Source organism: the organism of the source record quoted next, unplaced genomic scaffold (assembly GCF_019419815.1).
Source record: "Pyrus x bretschneideri cultivar Hongxiangsu unplaced genomic scaffold, Pyrus_bretschneideri_v1 Contig14, whole genome shotgun sequence".
Lineage (NCBI taxonomy): Eukaryota > Viridiplantae > Streptophyta > Magnoliopsida > Rosales > Rosaceae > Pyrus > Pyrus x bretschneideri.
The window spans coordinates 4,767,747-4,789,343 of record NW_025999435.1 but is presented as its reverse complement, the minus strand read 5'-3'; the positions used below and the strand labels follow the sequence as shown (position 1 = coordinate 4,789,343).

Below are 21,597 nucleotides of genomic sequence, written 5' to 3'. Positions count from 1 at the left end.
ACTCCAAAGAGTCAATCTCTGCCTCCTTAATCCGGGGTAGGGCACAATGGTAGCTGTAGGGATATCTGGTTCTGAAAGGGACACCTTGCTATGTCCTTGAACCCAAAGAGTTGACTCTTCCCATTAGGATTTTGTGTCTGGTCTACTCAAAACGTCAAGGGTAAATTTATCATGTTGAGCTAATACTTCACATGCTGCTCTCCTATTGATAATTAATGAGCCTTTTATGCGATGTCTTCATGACAAGAAACATCGCCAACAATATTGTAACTTGTTTGTATTGATAAATTATGAACGACATTAGTATTATCTACTATCTAAAAGGATTTGGTTGTCTAAATTTTTTTGGGACCTTTTACAATTTTAAATTCGCCCTTCCCCTGATGATTATTGGCTTCGCCACTAACTATAAGTACATATTGTGCATTCAAGAATTTACCTTAAAATCTGCAAGCAGTACTAACAGTACCCAAAAGTAGGCCTGGCAATTCTTGACATGACCCAATAATCAGACACGACACGACACAAAATTAACAGGTATTCGGGTTGACACGATAATGAATCGGGTCATTATCGGGTAACCCGATAAGCACCTGTTAAGATAACGGGTTGGTTCGGGTATACACGTGGGTAACACGATACACGATAAGCAAAATATTACTTTTATATTTTTATAACCCTAAAAAAATATTATAATAATTATATATATATATATTAATTTAACAATTTTATACTCCTAAAAACCACAATAATTATATATATTAAATTAAATATTGAAAATTGGTGACCACTGTATCGGCTTAAATATACATACCATTCAATTTCTTAAGTGTTATGCATACAAAATAAATAAATTTAAATCTACTTAATGTATATATAGACACCATTGAACTTGATGGGATACAAATTCTACGAAACTAATTTGAACGATCCAACCGTCAAACTTGTTTGTATATGCATCGAGATCGCATCAGCAAAAAATTGCAAAAAACAAACATTCAGAGATCAAGTAATTGGACAAAACATTTCGATGGCTATCAACAAAAAATCACGATTTAACTGTTATTTTAACTCCGATCTTGATGATTTTTTACAGCTACACTCCTTGACCCTATATGAATACAATGAATGAACTCGATCTTCAATTTAAAATATTTACACTAGTGGATACCACAAAATCTTATGTTATACTTTATGAAAGTATGAATAAACTCTTAAGTGTTAGTGAATCTATTATTTTGATGGGACACGCATTCTAAGAAACTAGTTTCAACGATCCAACCATCAAACTTGTTTGAATATACTTCGAGATCGTATACGCCCAAAATTGCAAAAAATAAACATTTAGATATCAAGTAACGAGACAAAACTTTTCAACATTTATCAATGAAAAATCACGATTTAACGGTTATTTTAACTCCGATTTTGATGATTTTTTATAGCTACACTCCTTGACCCTGTATGAATACAATGAATGTACTTGATCTTCAATTTAAAATATTTACACTAGTGGATACCACAAAATCTTATGCTATACTTAATAAAAGTATGAATAAACTCGTAAGTGTTAGTAAATCTATTGTTTTGATGGATATGCATTCTACGAAACTAGTTTCAATGATCCAACCGTCAAACATGTTTGTATATGCTTCGAGATCGCATATGCCAAAAATTGCAGAAAACAAACATTCAGAGATCAAGTAACGGGACAAAACTTTTCGACGGTTATCAACAAAAAATCACGATTTAACGGTTATTTTAACTCCGATTTTGATGATTTTTTATAGCTACACTCCTTGACCCTATATGAATACAATGAATGAACTTGAGCTTCAATTTAAAATATTTACACTAGTGGATACCACAAAATCTTATGTTATACTTAATGAAAGTATGAATAAATTCTTAAGTGTTAGTGAATCATTTTGATGGGATAAGCATTCTACGAAACTAGTTTCAACAATCCAACCGTCAAACTTATTTGAATATACTTCGAGATCATATACGCCAAAAATTACAAAAAATAAACATTCAAATATCAAGTAACAGGACAAAACTTTTCAACAGTTATCAACTAAAAATCACGATTTAATGGTTATTTTAACTCCAATTTTGATGATTTTTTATAGCTACACTCCTTGACCCTATATGAATACAATGAATGAACTCGATCTTCAATTTAAAATATTTACACTAGTGAATACCACAAAATCTTATGTTATACTTAATGAAGTATGAATAAACTCTTAAGTGTTAGTGGATCTATTATTTTGATGGGATACGCATTCTACGAAACTAGTTTCAACGATCAAACCGTCAAACTTGTTTGAATATACTTCGAGATCGTATACGTCAAAAATTGCAAAAAATAAACATTCAAATATCAAGTAACAGAACAAAATGTTTCGAGGGTTATCAACGAAAATCACGGTTTAACTGTTATTTTACCTTTGATTTTGATGATTTTTATAGCTACACTCATTGACCCTATATGAATACAATGAATGAACTCGATCTTCAATTTAAAATATTTACACTAGTGGATATACAAAATCTTATGCTATACTTAATGAAAGTATGAATAAACTCTTAAGTGTTAGTGAATCTATTGTTTTGATGGGATACACATTTTACGAAACTAGTTTCAATGATCCATCCGTCAAACATGTTTGTGTATACTTCGAGATCGCATACGCCAAAAATTGAAAAAAACAAACATTCAGAGATCAAGTAATGGGACAAAACGTTTCGACGGTTATTAACGAAAAATCACGATTTAACGGTTATTTTAACTCCAATTTGGATGATTTTTTACAGCTATACTCCTTAACCTTATTTGAATACAATGAATGAATTCGATCTTCAATTTAAAATATTTACCCTAGTGGATACCACAAAATCTTATGTTATACTTGATGAAAGTATAAATGAACTCTAGGTGTTAGTGAATTTATCGTTTTGATGTGATACGCATTCTATGAAAATAATTTCAACGATCCAATCGTCAAACTTGTTTGTATATGCTTCAAGATCGCATATGCCAAAAATCGCAAAAAAACAAACATTCAGAGATCAAGTAAAGGGACAAAACATTTCAACGGTTATCAACGAAAGATCATGATTTAACGGTTATTTTAACTTTGATTTTGTTGATATTTTACAGCTACACTCCTTGACCCCATATGAATACAATGAATGAATTCGATCTTCAATTTAAAATATTTACACAAGTGGATACCACAAAATCTTATGTCATGATGATCGATGAAAATTGAGGATTTTGTAAAAGGAATTACATTCAAGCTTTGAATTCCATTGACAAGGTTTAAACTTTAGAGAAAAGCTTCACAATTGAAAACAAAAACTCTTTCATTTTGTATATCCTTGCACATTTAATATTTTGTAATAAACTAGTAGTGTATGGATGTTTGTTTATTAGGCTCTTATTTTCAAGTGTAGATGTAATACTTAAATGACAAATGTGCTTTAATGTTTTGAAGTAATATTTATGTGGCAATGTGTAGTATGTGCAAGTTTAAGAAAAAAAAAAAAACATTTTTCTTAACGGGTCATAACGGGTCTAACGGGTCGGGTCACTTTACCTGTTGGGTAAAGTAACCTGACCTGTTAAGGACCCGTTAAGATAACAGGTGTGACACGACATGACCCGTTAAGATAACATGTGTTACACGAAAACGACAGGAACACGACAGACACAACCCGTTTGCTAGGCCTACCCAAAAGGCACTATGCAATTAAGGGTTATCCAAGTTGATTCCTTCCCTCAAAGAAAGGCATTTTGTTCCTCCACAGGCGACTGTACACTATTCTTTTTCTCCACCTTTTTGTTACTATATATTATATATTGTCTCTTATGGTGTGTATAAATTAAAGACTTTTCATGTATAAAGGACCCAATAAATGAAGGTTTCTTTGGCATCAAAACTATAACTACTCTATATATGGAGAAGAGGTGAGCAATGAGAGGTCAATGGAATGGTGACCCACTTACGAAAGTAATCAAAAGCAAAAAGCTCAATCCCACTGCTTCCAACCACCATTCTGAGTGCAATTTAACTACCAATCACATTGAAAAGCATAAGAAAAATTCCATTGTCCAAATGCTCTTCTTAATTCTAATTCTAATTATTTTCTGAATATGCCTACTACAATGTGTTGTGTGTTATTATAATATCCAATTAATCTTAGTGCCACAAATTGTTCCCTAATCTCTCTTTCATCTCAGTTCGTACTCCAAACAATGTATATCTCCAAATGCTTTAGAATATTGAAACTGAAAGGCAAACTGTATTTAGTCAATCCGACTTTTTTAAAGACTGACATGTGCACACATGGGGCAGGCTAATTCAGAAGTAACTAGGAGAAGGTGGATTGTCTGCTCTTCCATTTCCATACTCTATCCGTGTCCTCCTGTGATGTGTGATCACGGTTAAGCCACGTTAATATTTTATATTAATTTTTTATAGAAATAATAAAACAAAAAGTAATATGAATATAAAATATTGAGGTAGCTTAACCGTGACCACACAAATAGAAGGGTATGAGAAGAGTATGGAAATGGGAGGGGAAACAATCTACCTCCGAGTAACTATCACGTACTATAGCAGGTTGCAGAAGCAGCTGAATGAGCCAACTCAGCCAAGGATTTTAGTTTAGAGAAATATATATATATATATATATATATGTATGTATGTATGTATGTATAAATATCTATACAGAAAATATAAAGTGATGATAGCTTTGCTATATATATATATATATATATATTAAAGCGTAAGAGTTGCATTTGAAACTTCAACAAACCTTAAATTAACAAATAATGCATCAAATATAAAACACAATGCTACACAAAAAAGACTTGTGAGTTTTAAATACACTGTATTCGTGCCAATTAGATTTGAGTCTAGTGGTTATATATGCACCATGCACGATACCAGAGCCCTAATTTTTTGTGGTAATGGTTGACTTTGGAACGAACCTCCAACACCACTTTTGACCATCCACCCTCACGAAATCCATGCATATGCATGTAGACGTCGACTGCAAATTGGCCTATAAAACGGATCAGCATGGACCATTTATTCCCAACCAAATATTCTCTAGCTTTCGACCCATGATTTTCAAAAGATTATAGTTCTGATTTAAAGTGGATCCTAATTCCCTTCCTCATTATCCTCAATGCCTATGCTCCTAACTAGTATATTGGATTTGATACGCATAAAAGAGAATTCTGTTTTTTACTTGTTACTGTAAGAGACAACAAGATATTATCTTCACATTGTGATTATATCTAGGCACCACTAGAACACTAGTGCATGTATCTATGTTTTACAATTTTCTTAACTGCTAAAACAGATTCTCATGCATCTACTTTCTCTCTGTTACTGAAAGCTACGTTACATAAAAGCCTTTTTGGGTTGCTAGCAAAGTAATTTCTTGGATTCCTATAGGTTGAAGTGAACCAATTCTCACAACCTTAAGATGATCAGGATTCAGAAGCATTTTGCTTTATTCCAAGTATATAATAGCTAGGCATGGAGTTGGATTAAATTAATCCACTACGTAGAATATACCTTCTAAGAAATTGCTAAAGTAATGGCCTAATACATCCCTGAATTGTAAACCCTAGCTACTTAGAGCTATAAGATATATATATATATATATATATCTGAGAAAAATTGATTAAAGTGTAGCAGCAAGCCAAATTTTGAAAGCTAATGAGAAATGGACGAATGATTGTTAGTCATATATATAGGCTATGCTCAAGATGCTTGAATTTCATTTACCAATCGATTCAATTAATTTGCAAGTTTGTTTGTAAAGAGACTACATCTCAATCTGCCAAATCATCACAGAATATGAAGTCAACAACTATCAACATTCAACAACTCAACAACTTAAGCCAAGATTGTTAGAGCTGTTATCTTAGTGTAGTTGGCGTAATTAACTAATTATGTGTTGAGTGAATTTAGAGAAGTGTATGTAAACTGAGTTGTAATTATCATTTCTTGAAATGGGAAAATCAATTTCTATTATGGTATCCATCGCCACTACCTTCCGCCTTGATCCTTCAAGATTTCTTTATCGCTTCTGTAACTTTCTTGCGATCCTAACAGTTTGTTTCTAATTTCTCTCTTATCTGATCTCATGGCTTTTACTTCTGAATCTTCATCTATAATTGATCCGTATCCAGTTATCACCAATTTTTTTGGTTCGAACCCTAATTGATCGAATTCAATCACTTCTCTTATGATCAAGAATATAGGCAGTATGGTGCCGATTAAGCTCAAGCACGATAATTTGAATCATTTGTTGATTCAGTCTGCATGGATTACCGGATGAAATTAAATTCATGTTTTATTGCTTGAAAGGTATATGCTATGATTCTGCACAAAGCCATCTGCTTAACATCAAAGCTTAAACTTGTTATAATGGATCAGTACCTCAACAATTGAAAATTATGAATGGAGAGGGCCATGGTCGTGTATTGTACTTAATGCAGAACTAAAGATAACAATACGTGTAAGAGTAACAGTTGGGAGGTCACATTTTGTACCTCATAATGTGACAAATCATATAATTAACATTAATGAGACACTCAATAATTTATATGTATGTACACATTACTTAACATATCAGATAATATACCAATGTAGTACAATAATATGATCTACCTGGCCTTTTTTTTTAATTTTTTTTATTTAAAGCATTATCGAGATAAACTCAATAATTCACATGTATGTACATATTACTTGACATATCAGATGATATACCGATGTAGTACAATAATGTGATATTCTTCCTAGCTTTTTTCACTTATATTTAAAGCACTATCTAGATAAACTTAATAATTCACTTATATTTACACATTACTTGACATATAAGAAGATACACCAATGCAATACAATATTAATGTGATCTCTCTAATTTTTTTTTTTTTTTTTTAATATTTAAAGCACTATCGAGATAACTTTTAAAAGCTTCTTTCTCTATATATGACAGGCTACCACTCGTTTGGCGCCTTAAACATAATTTTAAATTGACACCAAACATATACCTCCACTACATCATTCTGGAGTTGATCATTATGGTCGGGCATATCGATCAGAACCTTGAAATAAAATCAAGAAGGGATATTGACCAATCAGATCTTCACTAACACACACTTGTTTTGCACCAAAATACATGGGTATCTATTGGGTGTTGATCATTACAACTGTGTCGATCGGCAGCTATAGTGAAAGACATATTAGTTTATATCGTGTTGATGAATCAAGTCCAATTATTCTTGACACAGAGACTGTGAGAGGAAGGAAACCTTTAGGCTTTAGCTGCTTTAACAAAGTATTCGAATGGATGCTTGTCACATCTTCTCAAAGTTTCTGGTGATGAGGAAATTCCAAAAGATATATTGGGTCAAAGTTCCTCTTCATGTTTCACATTTGGCATGATTCCTCATTTCAAAATGCTTGCGCTTTTTTCTACATGTGATTGTGAGATAGAGAATCAAGGTAAAAGAGGTAAAGAAAGACTTAGGAAGACTTTGAAGACTTTAAGAAAAACATAAGTACTTGGAGCTAACGGAAGACTTGACGCAAAACTGAACATAATGACATTCTAGGATTTATACAATTGAGTCCATTTAGTGAGATAGAACTTTGTTATTGTTGTCGTCTCTCCTATAACACAAAGAACCAGATCTTTGGGGACTACTTATTGGGACACTCAAAAGATGTTTGCGTGTGTGTGTGTGTCTAGATGTAGTCTAGTGTACTGGACGTGTGTGCCTATTAGAGAGAGAGAGAGAGAGAGAGAGAGAGAGAGAGAGAGAGGAGGGTTTAACGGTCATTTTAATAAGTCCATGGAAAACTTGGTGCATGCTTTCACTAAAGGTTGGGACACTCATTTGGGTTCTCACATTTCGACCTTTAGTGAAAGAATCAAGCAATAGACCATTTCCCAAATGCATATTTAAACCCTTAATACCCAGCTGTCCCATGGAAGCCAAAGCACTTAACTAATTGTAAGTTGTAGCACAAAAAGCATGGCTACCACCACCAGCCAAAGTACAGCACCCAGCAACAGCACCACCGCTGCCGCCGCCATTTGCTTCTTCAAGTATCTTCATTCGCTGTCCCAAACACCCCACAGGCTTAGGAGGAGAATGCTTGCAACGTGGACCCCAGACGAAGAGCTGAACCAAGTGAGGCAAAGGTCAGGGGCAGACATGAAAAGGAAACTCAAGTGGTATGATCTGGTGGCCCTTGGCGTTGGGGGAATGCTTGGTGTTGGAGTCTTTGTCACAACTGGCCCTGTCGCCCGTCAGACTGCTGGCCCTTCCGTGTTCATTTCCTATATCGTTGCAGGAATATCAGCCCTACTTTCTTCCTTGTGTTACGCTGAATTTTCTGTCCAAATCCCAGTTGCCGGTGGTGCCTTTAGTTATATCCGATTGACCTTCGGTACGTACATACGTTTGAACATTTAAGTAATTATCTAGGTCCATGATACTAGCTAAAATATATATAGTCAATATTTCTTCGTTTTCTTCTTTGTTAATTACCTTCATTTCTATATGAAGGAGAATTTGTTGGTTACTTTGCTGGGGCTAATATACTCATGGAGTACGTATTGTCGAACGCGGCTGTTGCCAGAAGCTTTACTGAGTATTTATCCTCTGCATTTGGAGAAAATCCAAGGACGTGGAGGGTAGAAGTGAATGGTTTGGTAAAGGGATATGATATGTTGGACTTCCCGGCTGTTGCTCTTATTCTTCTTCTCACTCTCTGCCTTTGCCATAGGTTACATCTCTTCCTATAATTTTTTTCTGAAAATATGACTTTAATCCATCAAATTTAATTTTTTTTTCCATATAAAACCTGACATAATTTTTTTACTCAAAAAGAACCCAGTGACTAGGATCCACCTAAGTGAATTCATTAATTACATATTACTTTACACATTTTACATTTTTAAATGCCTAAAATACCCTTATTGCATATTTGATGTGCACAATTAATTCCATGCAAATTGTAAGGAGAGAGTTAATGATTTTTCAAAAAGAAAAATAAGACATTAATGTTAAAAAAAATTCATTGCATATTAATATCAAATATGAGAATTGTTGGCTTAATTTTATGTATCTGGCATTATGAGTTTATATATATATATATATTTTACCAAAAAAAAAACCCTAATATATGTAATAATACATAAAATAAAAAAAAAGTAATTTACCTACCATGTACAAAAATGTTATTTGATTCAAAATGTGTATAAATATATATATATATATATATATATATATGTATGTGTGTGTGTTTATATAAGCAGACCATATTAATTTACCTACCTACTATTTGAAATGTTCATTTCCAATGATGCAAAATATTGTATACCAACAACAAATATTGCATAAAATTAGGAATTGGATCATGCTTTTGATTTTATCTTTTACCTACAAACAATCATATACATATTACTTTATATATTTTTACCAAAAAAAGTCCCTAGTAGGCTAATATATGTAATAATTCATGAAAAATAATTTACCTACCATGTATACAAAAATTTTATTTAATTCAAAATATATAATCTAGGTTTTCTCAAAAAAAAAATGCATATATATATATATATATATATATATATAATCTAGGTGTAGTATATATATATTTTTATATAATTGGAACAAATTAATTTACCTACCTACAAATTATTTCCAATAATTTACCTACAAAAAACTATACCCCGTGTGTAATATAATATCTTTTTTTCACTAATACATGGAGAATAATTTACCCATAACAAGAAGAAATATAATTTGATGTATTATATTGAAAAATATTTATGTCATAGCTATGTTTATACAACATTAAAACGTGCCTAATATATGTAACAATACATGAAAAATAATTTACCTACAAGTTAGAGAAGTGTTATTTAATTCAAAATATATAATACGGATTTAGTATAATTTTTTTTTAATAATTGGAACAAATTAATTTACTTCCCAATTAATGAAAAATATATATATCACAAAAAAGGTAAATTTTTGGTGTGATATGGATACAATTAATGCAATATAACAATTTATATATTTATTTCACTTTTTCTACAACTTTTAATTTGGAATAAATTTAGGGATTTGGGAAAATAGCATGGGTGTAAATAAATTGTATTAGTAGGTCAATAGTGTTCTGATGTGGCTACAGATTTAAATTTGGACTTTTATTGGACGTTTATATGTAAATGGGTTTTTATCTAGGAATCATGAATTGTAAGGGTCAAAGTCTAAAGCACCCTAAATTTTTATCCTTCCTTCTGAAATATATTATTCTACCCCATTATATTCTTACTTTACTGTAATATTTTCAGAATCTATGTGCTCATCATTTTGCAACTGGCTAGAACTTTTTAGTGTATTTTACACCAAAAAAAAGTCCAAAAATTTATCACTTACCAAATATATTTTCTAGTATATTATCATCATTGCACATTGATAATAATTTCCCAAGTGTTATTGGGTTCACAAGTGATAGTATCTTTAATTTGTTTGAGTGAATCTTGAAAATGATGGGTGATTTATATCAATTTCTTTTTGGATTAACACTGCAGCACAAAGGAAAGCTCCCTCTTGAACCTAGTTATGACAGTCTTCCATGTAGTTTTCTTTGGATTTATTATAATTGCTGGCTTCTGCAATGGGACTTCCAAAAACTTGGTGAAGCCTAAAGGAATTGCGCCGTATGGTGTTAGAGGTGTTCTTGATGGGGCAGCTAGGGTTTACTTCAGCTATATCGGCTATGACTCGGCTTCAACCATGGCGGAAGAGATCCAAAACCCTTTGACGAGCTTGCCAGTTGGAATCATTGGTTCCGTTGTCATCACCTCTGTGCTCTATTGCCTCATGGCCTTGTCCTTGTGTTTGATGGTTCCTTACAACAAGGTAAGTAACACGTTTTGTTTAAAAGGAGTACTATACGCAAGTGGGGATTTGCTCTGGTGGATAGTGCTTTTATCTTCAACACACTGCGTCTAAGTTCTAAATTCTCCCCCTTTTTAGTCTAGCTTAGAGTAGTATTTTTGCTGCATTTCTAATGAAGATTTGGAGCTCACCGTTGAAATGCATGGATTGACAGATAACAGAGAATGTGGCATTTTCAAATGCATTCAAAGAGATTGGTTGGGAATGGGCAAGCAATGTGGTAGGGGCAGGTGCAAGCTTGGGGATTGTTGCTTCACTTTTAGTAGCAATGTTAGGCCAAGCAAGGTACCTTTGTGTCATTGGAAGGGCCCGGCTGGTGCCCTCATGGTTAGCCAAGGTCCATCCTTCAACAGGCACTCCATTGAATGCCACCCTTTTCTTGGGTAATTTCCTAAATCTTTGCATGCACGCGTGCGCGCGCACACACACACGTATATATGACTTATAATTGCTTTACGTCTCTATAATCTTCTTCCCGTACAATAAGGAAATGTCAGATTTTTCTTGAGAAAATTGGAGCACATTGTTTCTCAAATTTTGGATCAACAGAAGCTTTAGTCTCTGAATTACAAATTCGTGAGTATTTGTTTTTGAAACGTGTCATAAAGTTGAAAAGTGGTTCTTCTGGGTAACGCGGTTAGAACTCACGTTCAAAATAAATGGTTTAAGGGGAAAAATAAGGGACAAAAGTTCGAATGGGTTTACCCAAAAATGATCATTGCTACCCATTGTGACAAGTTTAAAGATCAATACTCATGGATTTTGAGTTTAAGGACCAGTACTCAAATTTTTTTCCTTTTCTTCATGTGATAGAGGAGAAAGGAGAGGTTAAAATTATGTATAATTGGCACATACAAAAATTCCTCCGATGAAGATTAGACGATTGTCTGAGTTAAATTTTATGATCAAAATTGACGTCTTAAACACTTACAAGTAATGATCTTGATTTGATTTTTGAAGTGTTGAAAATGCACCCTTTAATAATACAAAATTATAAACAGTTCAAAGAAAAAAAGAGAGCAGAAAACTAAACAAACTGATGGATCCTTTTCTCTCCTATATATATATGATTCAGGACTTTGTACAGCATCAATTGCGCTCTTCACCGACCTCGAAATAGTGATTGAAATGATCTCCATCGGCACGCTCTTGGTGTTCTACCTTGTGGCCAATGCTCTCATTTACCGGCGATACGTGATCATCAGCAAAAACTCTCCATTTCAAACTCTCTTGTTCCTCTTCCTCCTCTCGTCTAGTGCTATTGGCTTTTCCATGTCATTGAAGTTTAAGCGACAACGGTGGGGACCACCACTTTTCGGGTTGTCTACAATCATCATCATTTCCTTCTTCAACTACGCAGTTCCTTGTGTTCGCCATCATATAGGGTGGTCAATGCCATTCATGCCATGGCCTGCTGCACTGGCCATCTTCCTTAATGTGTTCCTCATGACCACGCTGAAGAAGTTCTCGTTCGAACGGTTTGCTTTATGGTCATGTTTCATAACATTGTTCTATCTGTTCTATGGTGTTCACTCAACTTATCAGGCAGAGAAGATGGGGAGCAGTGAGAATAAAGTGAATCCAAGCTCAGCTGTGCAGCAAACTAAGCTAGACAATATGCAAGTACTTTGACTAATCATTAATATATATATATATATATTTTTTTCTTTTGCTTCCTATAGCAGTTTTTGTGGTGTATGAGTTTGGGTTTAGGATTTCCAATCAAGTAAAAGGGAATTTCAATCAAGCAGAATGGAACGTCATTCGCCCGTCCAAGACATAAACAAGGAAGGCAGCCTGCATTTGGATCCCACACCGGCCTATTTTGGAGGACTCGAATGAAGGTAGTGATCGCCTTGTGTGTGTCTTGAGCGGACTTGACATACAAGGGAAGCCCCTAGCCAAGATTTTTTTTTTTTTTTTTTCGTGCGGCTTTCCATTTTTGCTTCATCTGTTACTATCATCACATAAACTCTTAATGGGAGTGAAAAAAGATGATTGAGTTCATTCAGCAAGTAAATGGACCCACTAAACCCTAAACCTCATGGTCCATTGAAAAGTCAACTTTTCATGTTTTAAACGTTTGCTAAAATTTTTCCAATTAGGAAGGCACTTTTATGCTTTGTTTGTCCTACATGGATGGTAGAGGTACTCTTATTCGGAACGGATTTATTATTGTTACCGTTGCGTCAAGGTTATAATAAAACAAGAATGTGTGAAAGTTTTTTCAACACATGATATTGTATTATTGGATTGAGATGTAAAAAATGGAAAGCTGCATGAAAAAAAAGGAAATTTTATTTGAACTCATATAACCTCTTTCTACACCCGACTTACTTTCTACACCTATATTATTTTTAATTAAAGATTTAATATTTCTTTAAATCTAAATTTACTACCTAAACCACCCTCATAAACCCAATTCAAAATATATATTTATCTTTACACCCATTCCTTACCAATTTTCTCGGTGAACTTGGACTTCGCGAGCTTCTTGATCACCTTACTTCGGAGGTTTGCTATTGCAAGCTGATTGATCAGAAGAAAGAATGAAACATAAGCTCATGATCAAACAAAAATATGAACTATATCAAACAGAACTAGTCTACCATAATATCATACCTTGAGACACTTTCTATCTACATTTTTCTAGACCTCTTCAAGCTTGGTGATCCCGCTAGTATCAATGCTTAACAACTGTAACTTGATTTTAATTTTAGCATTAGACTCGTAGTAAAGCTTAATGGCAGATATCGTAAAAGTTTAATTTGTGCCGTTGCAGATTCATCACTTACTGCCAATATGTATTATAACATAGTGTAAGCTTGTTTCTCTAGAAGATTTTATTTTATCTTCCTCCTCATGTACCACTTTGAGATCCTGTGAACCAGATTTTGAGCATGGATTAAATCTTTATCCCGTTGACTACGTTGTTTTCATATATCGATATCTAACTTGTATTTTATTACCTTCCCCTTAAATAGTCTGCATTACCAAAAGTAGATATTGGTGCATCAATTTGAAGAATAAGAACTCATGCAATATTATTCACAACATATGATCAATGCTTCTACAAATCGACAATGGGGTCTCATCACCAGACAAAGAGAATACTTGACATCTCCTTTCCTCACCATGACATTCAAGGTCATGGCTCCTCTGTTTGCTATTTATCCAAGGCGTTTGACTTCTATTGGAATTCTTCTTTTGTCAAGTTTGAAGATTAAGCTATACTTCCTCAAGATGAAATAGATATTGAGCCTTATATGCTTGGAAAGTTTTGGATGTCTAGTTTATGAAGAATTTTACAGTTCATGATTCCGATTTTTCTAAAAGATGTTATTGCTATTTTTAGTGCAGACAACACATAATGATGATTTCTTACGAATAAATGGCTCAGATAAATGTTGATTAATTGCATGATGAAAATTAGGGGTGGAAAAAATTCCCGAAAATCCCGAACCGAACCGAAAAAATCCCGATCCCAAACCAAAAATTTCCCAAACCGAAATTCCCGAAATTTTCGGGATGCCATCCCAAACCAATCCCAAAATTTCGGTATGGGATTCGGGATTGGCTTCTCGATATTTCGGGAATCCCATACCAAACCGAAAATATATAATATTAATTATTATTTTATATATAGATATATATATATATATATTTATACATATATATATTATTCTTTTATAATTGATGCTAGTAGTTTCTAATTCATACTCGGCAACCTGAAATGCCCTACACCTTGCATATTTTTCATATTCTGTTTGATATTCATGTGGATATTATTATTGCTGCTACTAGGGCTGATGATTTCAGAATGCTTGATTCTTTTGTCTCTCAACAGATTGCAAAAAGGGTTTAATTAATTTGAATTTTGACTATGATAAAAATAGTCAAGCATGCTAGTGTTCAATTAAATGGTAGTGTGAATGAAATGAAATTCCTAGTTCATGAATGTGTTCTTGAATTATATATTTGAAGAACAATTCATAATTTCATATTTCAATTTGGGATTCCCGATTTGTCCCAAAATCCCGAAAATATTTCGGGATTCCCGAAATTTGGGATTCCCGAAAATTTGGTTTGGGATTGGTCTTCAAATTCCCGTCCCGAAAATTTTCGGTTTGGGATTCGGGATACTAGTTTCGGTATGGTATCCCATACCGAACCACGTGATAATAGAGTTTGATTATTGGGATGTGCGTTTATTGATACATTTTGATTTTATTGTTAATTTCATCTTGTACTTGGTGGTAATTATGGAATAGGGTAAAAAAAATTCACAATTAAAATTTAAGTTGGGTGTAGAAAGAGGTTATATGATCGAGTTCAAATAAAATTTCCCCACTAAAAATAAAGGAAAATATAAGGAGAGAAAAGGGAAAGCAGAAATTGGAAGGCAAACTATAAGAATGTATTAAACAACAATTTGAAGGTGAAAACAATTTAAACTTGTTCAGTTGGTGGATTCACCATGGCAATCCATCCTTTTGGGGCCTGAAAAAACTCACAGAGGCATTTCAGCCTCCTCATAGGCACCATCGTGCGATTCAGCAACGCCATGAATCAAACTCAAGACGTACCGTGTGAAATACGGACCGGGAATACGTCATCACCATTGGGCCACCCCGTGGTGGTTAAGTTAAACTTGTTTCAAGCTTTAGCTTTTCATTCCATTTTGTAAACCATTATATGCACCCATCCTTCTTCTATCCTTAATCTCTATTTGGTTATCAAGTGAAAGTTAAAGAGCAACTCCACCCTTCTAATCCCTCTTGCAATTGGTGATTCAATCCCTCTACCTCAAAAAAAGTTGCTCCAGCCAGTCCAAACAAGTCGGACTATAGTGAAAAGCAAGAGGCACGACTACTCACTCAAGCCAAAATTGCCCAACCCAATGCCTAAGGCAGTTTGATGTTACTCACGTTATAATTTTTTTGTGCTTGCGCACACGCGAGTCATCCAACAAAATCAAGGAGGCAGACCCATGCTGCATATTCTTTAAAATGTGGGAGATTTCTGATTGTTACGGTCATGTGATCGATCGACCATAAATTCATTTTTTGGCTTTATAAATTTAAAAAAAAAATTTCGTCTTTTTCACATGGCAAAATCTGGTCACTGAATAGATTGTGCCACATGACACAATCTATTCACCAATACACTAAGAGCACTTTCATTGTGGGATCCCCCCCCAGGCAATACACTATGTTATCCACCCAGTGAACAGTAACTGCTTTTAATGAACAATAATCGTCTTTTGCATCTCCACCGTTGCACTTCAATAGCCCTGACAATAGGCAAGAAAATATTAGTATTTCTTTTATTTATAAAATAATACAAAATAATTTTATTTGTAATTTCGGATAAGATTTTTAATCGTTCTCGTTGCGCCACGTGCTATTATCCGAAAAATTATAAAATAATACAAAATAATTTTATTTGTAATTTCGGATAAGATTTTTAATCATTGTCGTTGCGCTACATGTCATAAAATCCGAAAAGACAATTATTGGTGATGGATTTCCCAAAAGACAACTATTGGTGTGTTTAAATGTCTTTCGAATAAAGATTCTCTTATTATAAATAAATTACCAAATTAAATAAATAGACTCTTAGTTTAAATAAAGTGCTAAAATCAATAAATTGGAAACAACATAAAGTACTCTATTCAATAAATAAGAAATTACAACCCAAAGTGATTGGAAAATTATGGGCTCCGATTACAAAAAGTACTCTATTCATCATCACTTAAACAATTTGTTGTGCTAGGATGATCTTCTCTTGTTCTCGCTTCTCTTGCACGCCTCCTTCGCACCATTTCCGCTTTCTCCGACTTTTAAAAATATTTAGAATTTGGAGACTTCCCTTCTAAAGGTGTGTTCTTAATGTCACGATCTCGTTGAGCCATTCTTTCTTCTCTAACCTGTTCCCTTTCTTGCCTAAGTAGCTCTCTTTCTCTCTCTCTCATTAGCTTGAAATGCTTTCTCAACAACTGCATCTTTTGCTTTATCTCTAACCTTATCAGCCTCAAATTTCGTCATTTCTCGCGCCAAAGTCAATTCACCTGGGCGAGCAAGTTCTTCCATATACTTTGCATAATCATTCTTGGAAGCACTCCCTTTTCTCTTTGAAGCCTTCTTAACTCCCTTTTCTCTTTGAAGCCTTCTTACCTTGAGGCCTAATTGGATAACGGGTCGATCCTGACGCTTGTTCAGGGGGGGGCGTTTTGGGCACTTCTTCTGCTTCATCTTCATGAACATGCGAGGCATAATTGGGTGTAGATTGTAGAGGGATGTTGTTCATGAAAACTTCTGGACTGACAGGCACAACTTTGAATTTAGGACAATCTTTGACAATATTCCAACATTCCCACCGGTTGAATGATTTATTTTTGCTTTTGGTTTTGGCACCATACCAAGCTTGTGCTTGAAGTTGCTACACAATGCGGGATAAGAAATAATTATAATGAAAGTAGGTAACAAATAAATAATACAAACAAATAATTATAAAGTAATTTGGGTATAGTACAAACATATAAATAATATATTGTTACCTGATCCGCGTAATTTTCCCCACTTCGAAGATTAGTACTAGCTTGTGCCAATGCGTCTCTCCACATACTAAATGATTGGCTAAGTAATTTCCAACGACTAGACATCGATTCTTTGGTTATTTTCCCACCCATTTTCTCAAGATAATTGTTATGAATAAGACTCCACATTTCTCGCAACTGCATCTCATTACCCGTAAGCGAACTATGAGTAACTTCAAGCCAGCTAGTACACAACGCAACATCTTCAAGAAGCGTCCAATTCGTACCTGCATTAGTAGTCATTTTGTTGAAAAAAATTGGATTGAAACTTTGAGAGAAAGATAGGAATGTGGTTGAAAGTAGTTGAGAAAATATGAAATTGTGGTGTAAGGTAGATGATAATGAGAAGGTATTTATAGAAAAGTAAAAACAATTTTTGTTTAAATTTTTCAAATTTTTTTTCGGATTTTTATTCATTTTTTTACAATTTTTTAAAATTTTTTATTCAACTAATTAATCTTTGCCGTTGGATTTAAAAAAAAATTGAATTCCAACACTCCAGATTGTGCCACGTGGCATAACGGTAACATTTCTGAATTTTAAACCTATTTTTTCTTTTTTTTTTTATTTATAAAGGAGAATAATATCAACCGTTGATCTCAGATCCAACAGTTGATATTAAATAAGATTTTTTTATTTTTTTTACCGTTGCAAATTTGATGGTCCACATTTTCTTGTCGTTGAGATCCAACGGACCATGGGAAGCCATATGGCTTTCCAACGGTAACAATTTGAAACTGCACCGCGGGCCCCATTCGCTGAAAACATGTTGTTGGGTGACGCGCCCCCACACGTGGGTGCAGTGCACATGCCTTACAAAAAAAAAAAAAAAATTGGGCTGACGCTTAGCTGACGTCAGCCTTGCATCAGAAAGCCTTCAGGCTCACGGGCTGACAATTCGTGACAGAATTGGTGCTCGGGCCTGCCCTCTCTCTCGGGCTCCCACACGCTGGAGTCAATAGGCCGGGCTCTCAAGGCCCTGTTTGCTGGCCTGTCCCCTGAGCAAAAGCCGATGCTAGAAGTGCTCTAATTGCCTTAGGTCAATAGCCCAAGCAGTTATTACCGCGGAAGGGTAGAGTAGCCTTAAGACGTGGTCATTGTCCAGCCATTCGCTAATTTTGGGTTTCAAATCAGGTCGGGCCAAGTTCGTTGGGGCTGATCAGATTGGACTCCAAAAGTTGAAAACTAGCCTTTTTGAAAATTTCAATTCTAATAAATTTAACCGAAAATTGAGAGGCGTGGTTAGCTTTGAATTTGGACATGATATAGGCTAAGTTTTGGATTTCGGGATCAGATGGATTGAAGAAGATCAGACAAAAATTAAAAATGATGTGTGGATAGCACACCCCTTTGGCCAATTATTTATTAAATTGAGGTTATTTTTGTCATTTTGATTCTTATTTAATAAAATTTTACGAAATTATTAAAATGATTGATGGAAATCAAATTCAAGAACCACTTCTACCAATTTCAAATATCAAATATCAGAGACCAAAATGATGAGTTAGGCCTCTCATGGACCATTTTGGCTAAAAAGCCAGAGAGATCGTTACCATAATATTCTCTAATATATGAAACGAACGGAAACACATTGCAGAAACAACCCAAATGGTATTGACTAGCTTGCAAGCAAAGCAACCATATATGATATAATACAAGAGAAACAAATGAAATTTCTTGAAAAATTAGTTGGTATCACAAAACACATCTCTCTCAATCTCAGGTGTGCTTCGACTCTCGGTATCCGATCGAAACACGAAATCTTTTCACCGTTGGAAGATTAAATAAAAGCCCTTTGCCAGAGATGCCGCTCAAATTGGCTGATTGGTCACATAACTCCACAAATCTACCAACTCACAAGTTCCCAACTTTGAATTAGTGAATCAACGTATAAGTCAAAAGAAATCTTCCATAGTTCCTCATCATCCTACAAAACGCAATCTCTTTCTTCTTCAAGGCACATAATCCTCATACATTATATATTTCTTACTTCTAAGTTACCTACACAATACAAAACATATATCCTAAATCATCCATTAATCTTAAAAGCAAACTTACAGAAACAAGTCTCCGCTAAGCTCTCCAATCTCCTTTCTACGATTCGTCCTTCATCTTCTTCTTCTTCTTGGTTTCCCACAATGCCTTCACACAAGCATCCACCATCTGCTTCTGTGACTCCATTATCAGCTGATTTTGCTTCATCTCCATCTTCATTCTCATCTTCGCCATCTCCCCCGCCATCTCCATCTTCCTCTTCTCCATCTTCACAAACACTTCTCCCAGAAACTCTATGGAAGACGCCATCGCTTCAATCGGGTCGTCCGCCCCTTTCCCGGATGAACTCCCACCCAAATCTTTTAAGCCAATACCATTAGAATGCAAACCCCCTCCAAATTTCTGATTAAACCCACACCTTGAACCAACTCCATTGCTGCCACTGCACTTCGAGATAAGCTTGGGATTAAACTTCTCGTTACTTTTACCATAACCCTTGATCCTAAAATCTGAAGGCCCCAAATTCCTATCCCCCAATGATTTTACAGGAAACCCGCTACCACCATCGCTTCCTCGACTACCATATCGATCATAACCAGCTGAAACTCCTGAATCCGGACCTCGAACAGGATCTTTGACCCGAAACCCACCTCCGAATCCGGCACCTTTTGGGGTTGTCTCATCTGGGTCACTCAAATTTTGATCAGAATCAACTAAGTACCTGTAACTTTCATAATTTCTGACCCGAAACCCCCCTCCATATTGGACACCGATGCGAATTTCCGGATTTGGGTTGGACCCGAAAACCAAAGGAGAGTCGCATTCCAAGTCGATCATGGGCTGAAACAGATCCCAGGCAGAGAAAAAGGGAGCCGGACCCGGGTGTATGGAAACGCGTTCTTTCTCAGTCCGAAAGCGCCTCCGGAGTTTCTCCATCTTGTGACGGCACTGTATGGCGGTCTTGGGCGGGGAGACGAGCGGGCATCGGTCATTGATGGAGGAAGCAACGGAGTCCCAGTCGGCGGATTTGAGATTGGATCGGCCGAGAGCTAACCATCGGTCCTTGTAGACGGCGATAAGGGCGTGGGATTCGTCGTGGGTCCAGCAGGGCGTTGGGAACTTGCGGGATTTGGGTTCGGCAAGTGAGGACATGGTGGGTTTGGGTTTGGGTCCGGGTTGGGGCGCAGGATAAGGAGGAAGAGGAAGAGGAGGGTGGGGGAGGTGAAAGGAATGGTGGAGGAGGTGGTGGTTGTGGAGGGCATTGTAGTATTAATTAGTTCGGTGCGAGTGGGTAATGCTAATGTGCGCAGGTGGAAGCAGTACGCATGTAGTCTGTCGAGGCTACTACGTACAAGTTACAACTGGAGAGGGTAGGGAGCCACTGCGCCTCCAGGGTGAGGCAGCCCACTACTGTCTACTTCCAAAAAAGTTGGGGGGCAGGCGGTGGTGCCTCAGCCTCTCTCTCTCTCTCTGTGTCGTTGACGTTTTACAACCTTTTTGCTGACACTTTCTCTCACTTGAATTGAATTGGGCCTTAAGATGGGCCTCAAGCTGGGACTCAAAAAATAAAATGAAAAAGTTAAAAAGAACGCGGTTTGAACCCGACGTGAATCGAACACGCAACCTTCTGATCTGGAGTCAGACGCGCTACCATTGCGCCACGGATCCGATGTTGATAGTTATGTGCACATGTTTGCAAATGACAAATTCTGTTTGAGCTCTTGTAGTGATTTCCCTTTTTTTGGGTTCTAAAACCGCTAAGCCTACGTTACATGCAATAGTACCTAAAATTACTACTGGAAAAATATATAAAAGATCATTTGGCCATGCGGGCTCTCCGTAATAATTATGACCCATCCCTTTAGCCTTTTTTGGTTGGAATGTTCTTGTATTGTAGTATTTTGCCTCCTTTTTCAACAATGTAATTTTCCCTCCATGAGATTTGAGATGAGCCTAGTGCATTGGACCCATGGATAAGAGAACTGACTGAACTGACTTA

At 35.5% G+C, this 21,597-nt stretch overlaps 2 protein-coding genes and 1 non-coding gene across 3 annotated transcripts; 1 reads left to right on the top strand and 2 right to left on the bottom strand.

The window, feature by feature from the left end:
* Window positions 1-7,919: 7,919 nt before the first annotated feature.
* LOC125475325 (cationic amino acid transporter 6, chloroplastic-like) lies at window positions 7,920-12,637 on the top strand. Its single transcript, XM_048580050.1, has 5 exons — window positions 7,920-8,483; window positions 8,603-8,822; window positions 10,636-10,966; window positions 11,160-11,388; window positions 12,081-12,637. The coding sequence occupies exons 1-5, from the start codon at window positions 8,066-8,068 to the stop codon at window positions 12,635-12,637; spliced, it is 1,755 nt and encodes a 584-aa protein (XP_048436007.1). The 5' UTR covers window positions 7,920-8,065.
* A 7,060-nt stretch (window positions 12,638-19,697) lies between these two features.
* On the bottom strand, window positions 19,698-20,750 carry LOC103937910 (trihelix transcription factor ASIL2). The gene has a single exon (XM_009347889.2). The coding sequence runs from the start codon at window positions 20,748-20,750 to the stop codon at window positions 19,698-19,700; it is 1,053 nt and encodes a 350-aa protein (XP_009346164.2).
* Window positions 20,751-21,194: 444 nt separating this feature from the next.
* TRNAW-CCA lies at window positions 21,195-21,266 on the bottom strand. The gene has a single exon. It is a non-coding gene; the product is annotated as a tRNA-Trp (tRNA).
* Window positions 21,267-21,597: the final 331 nt, after the last annotated feature.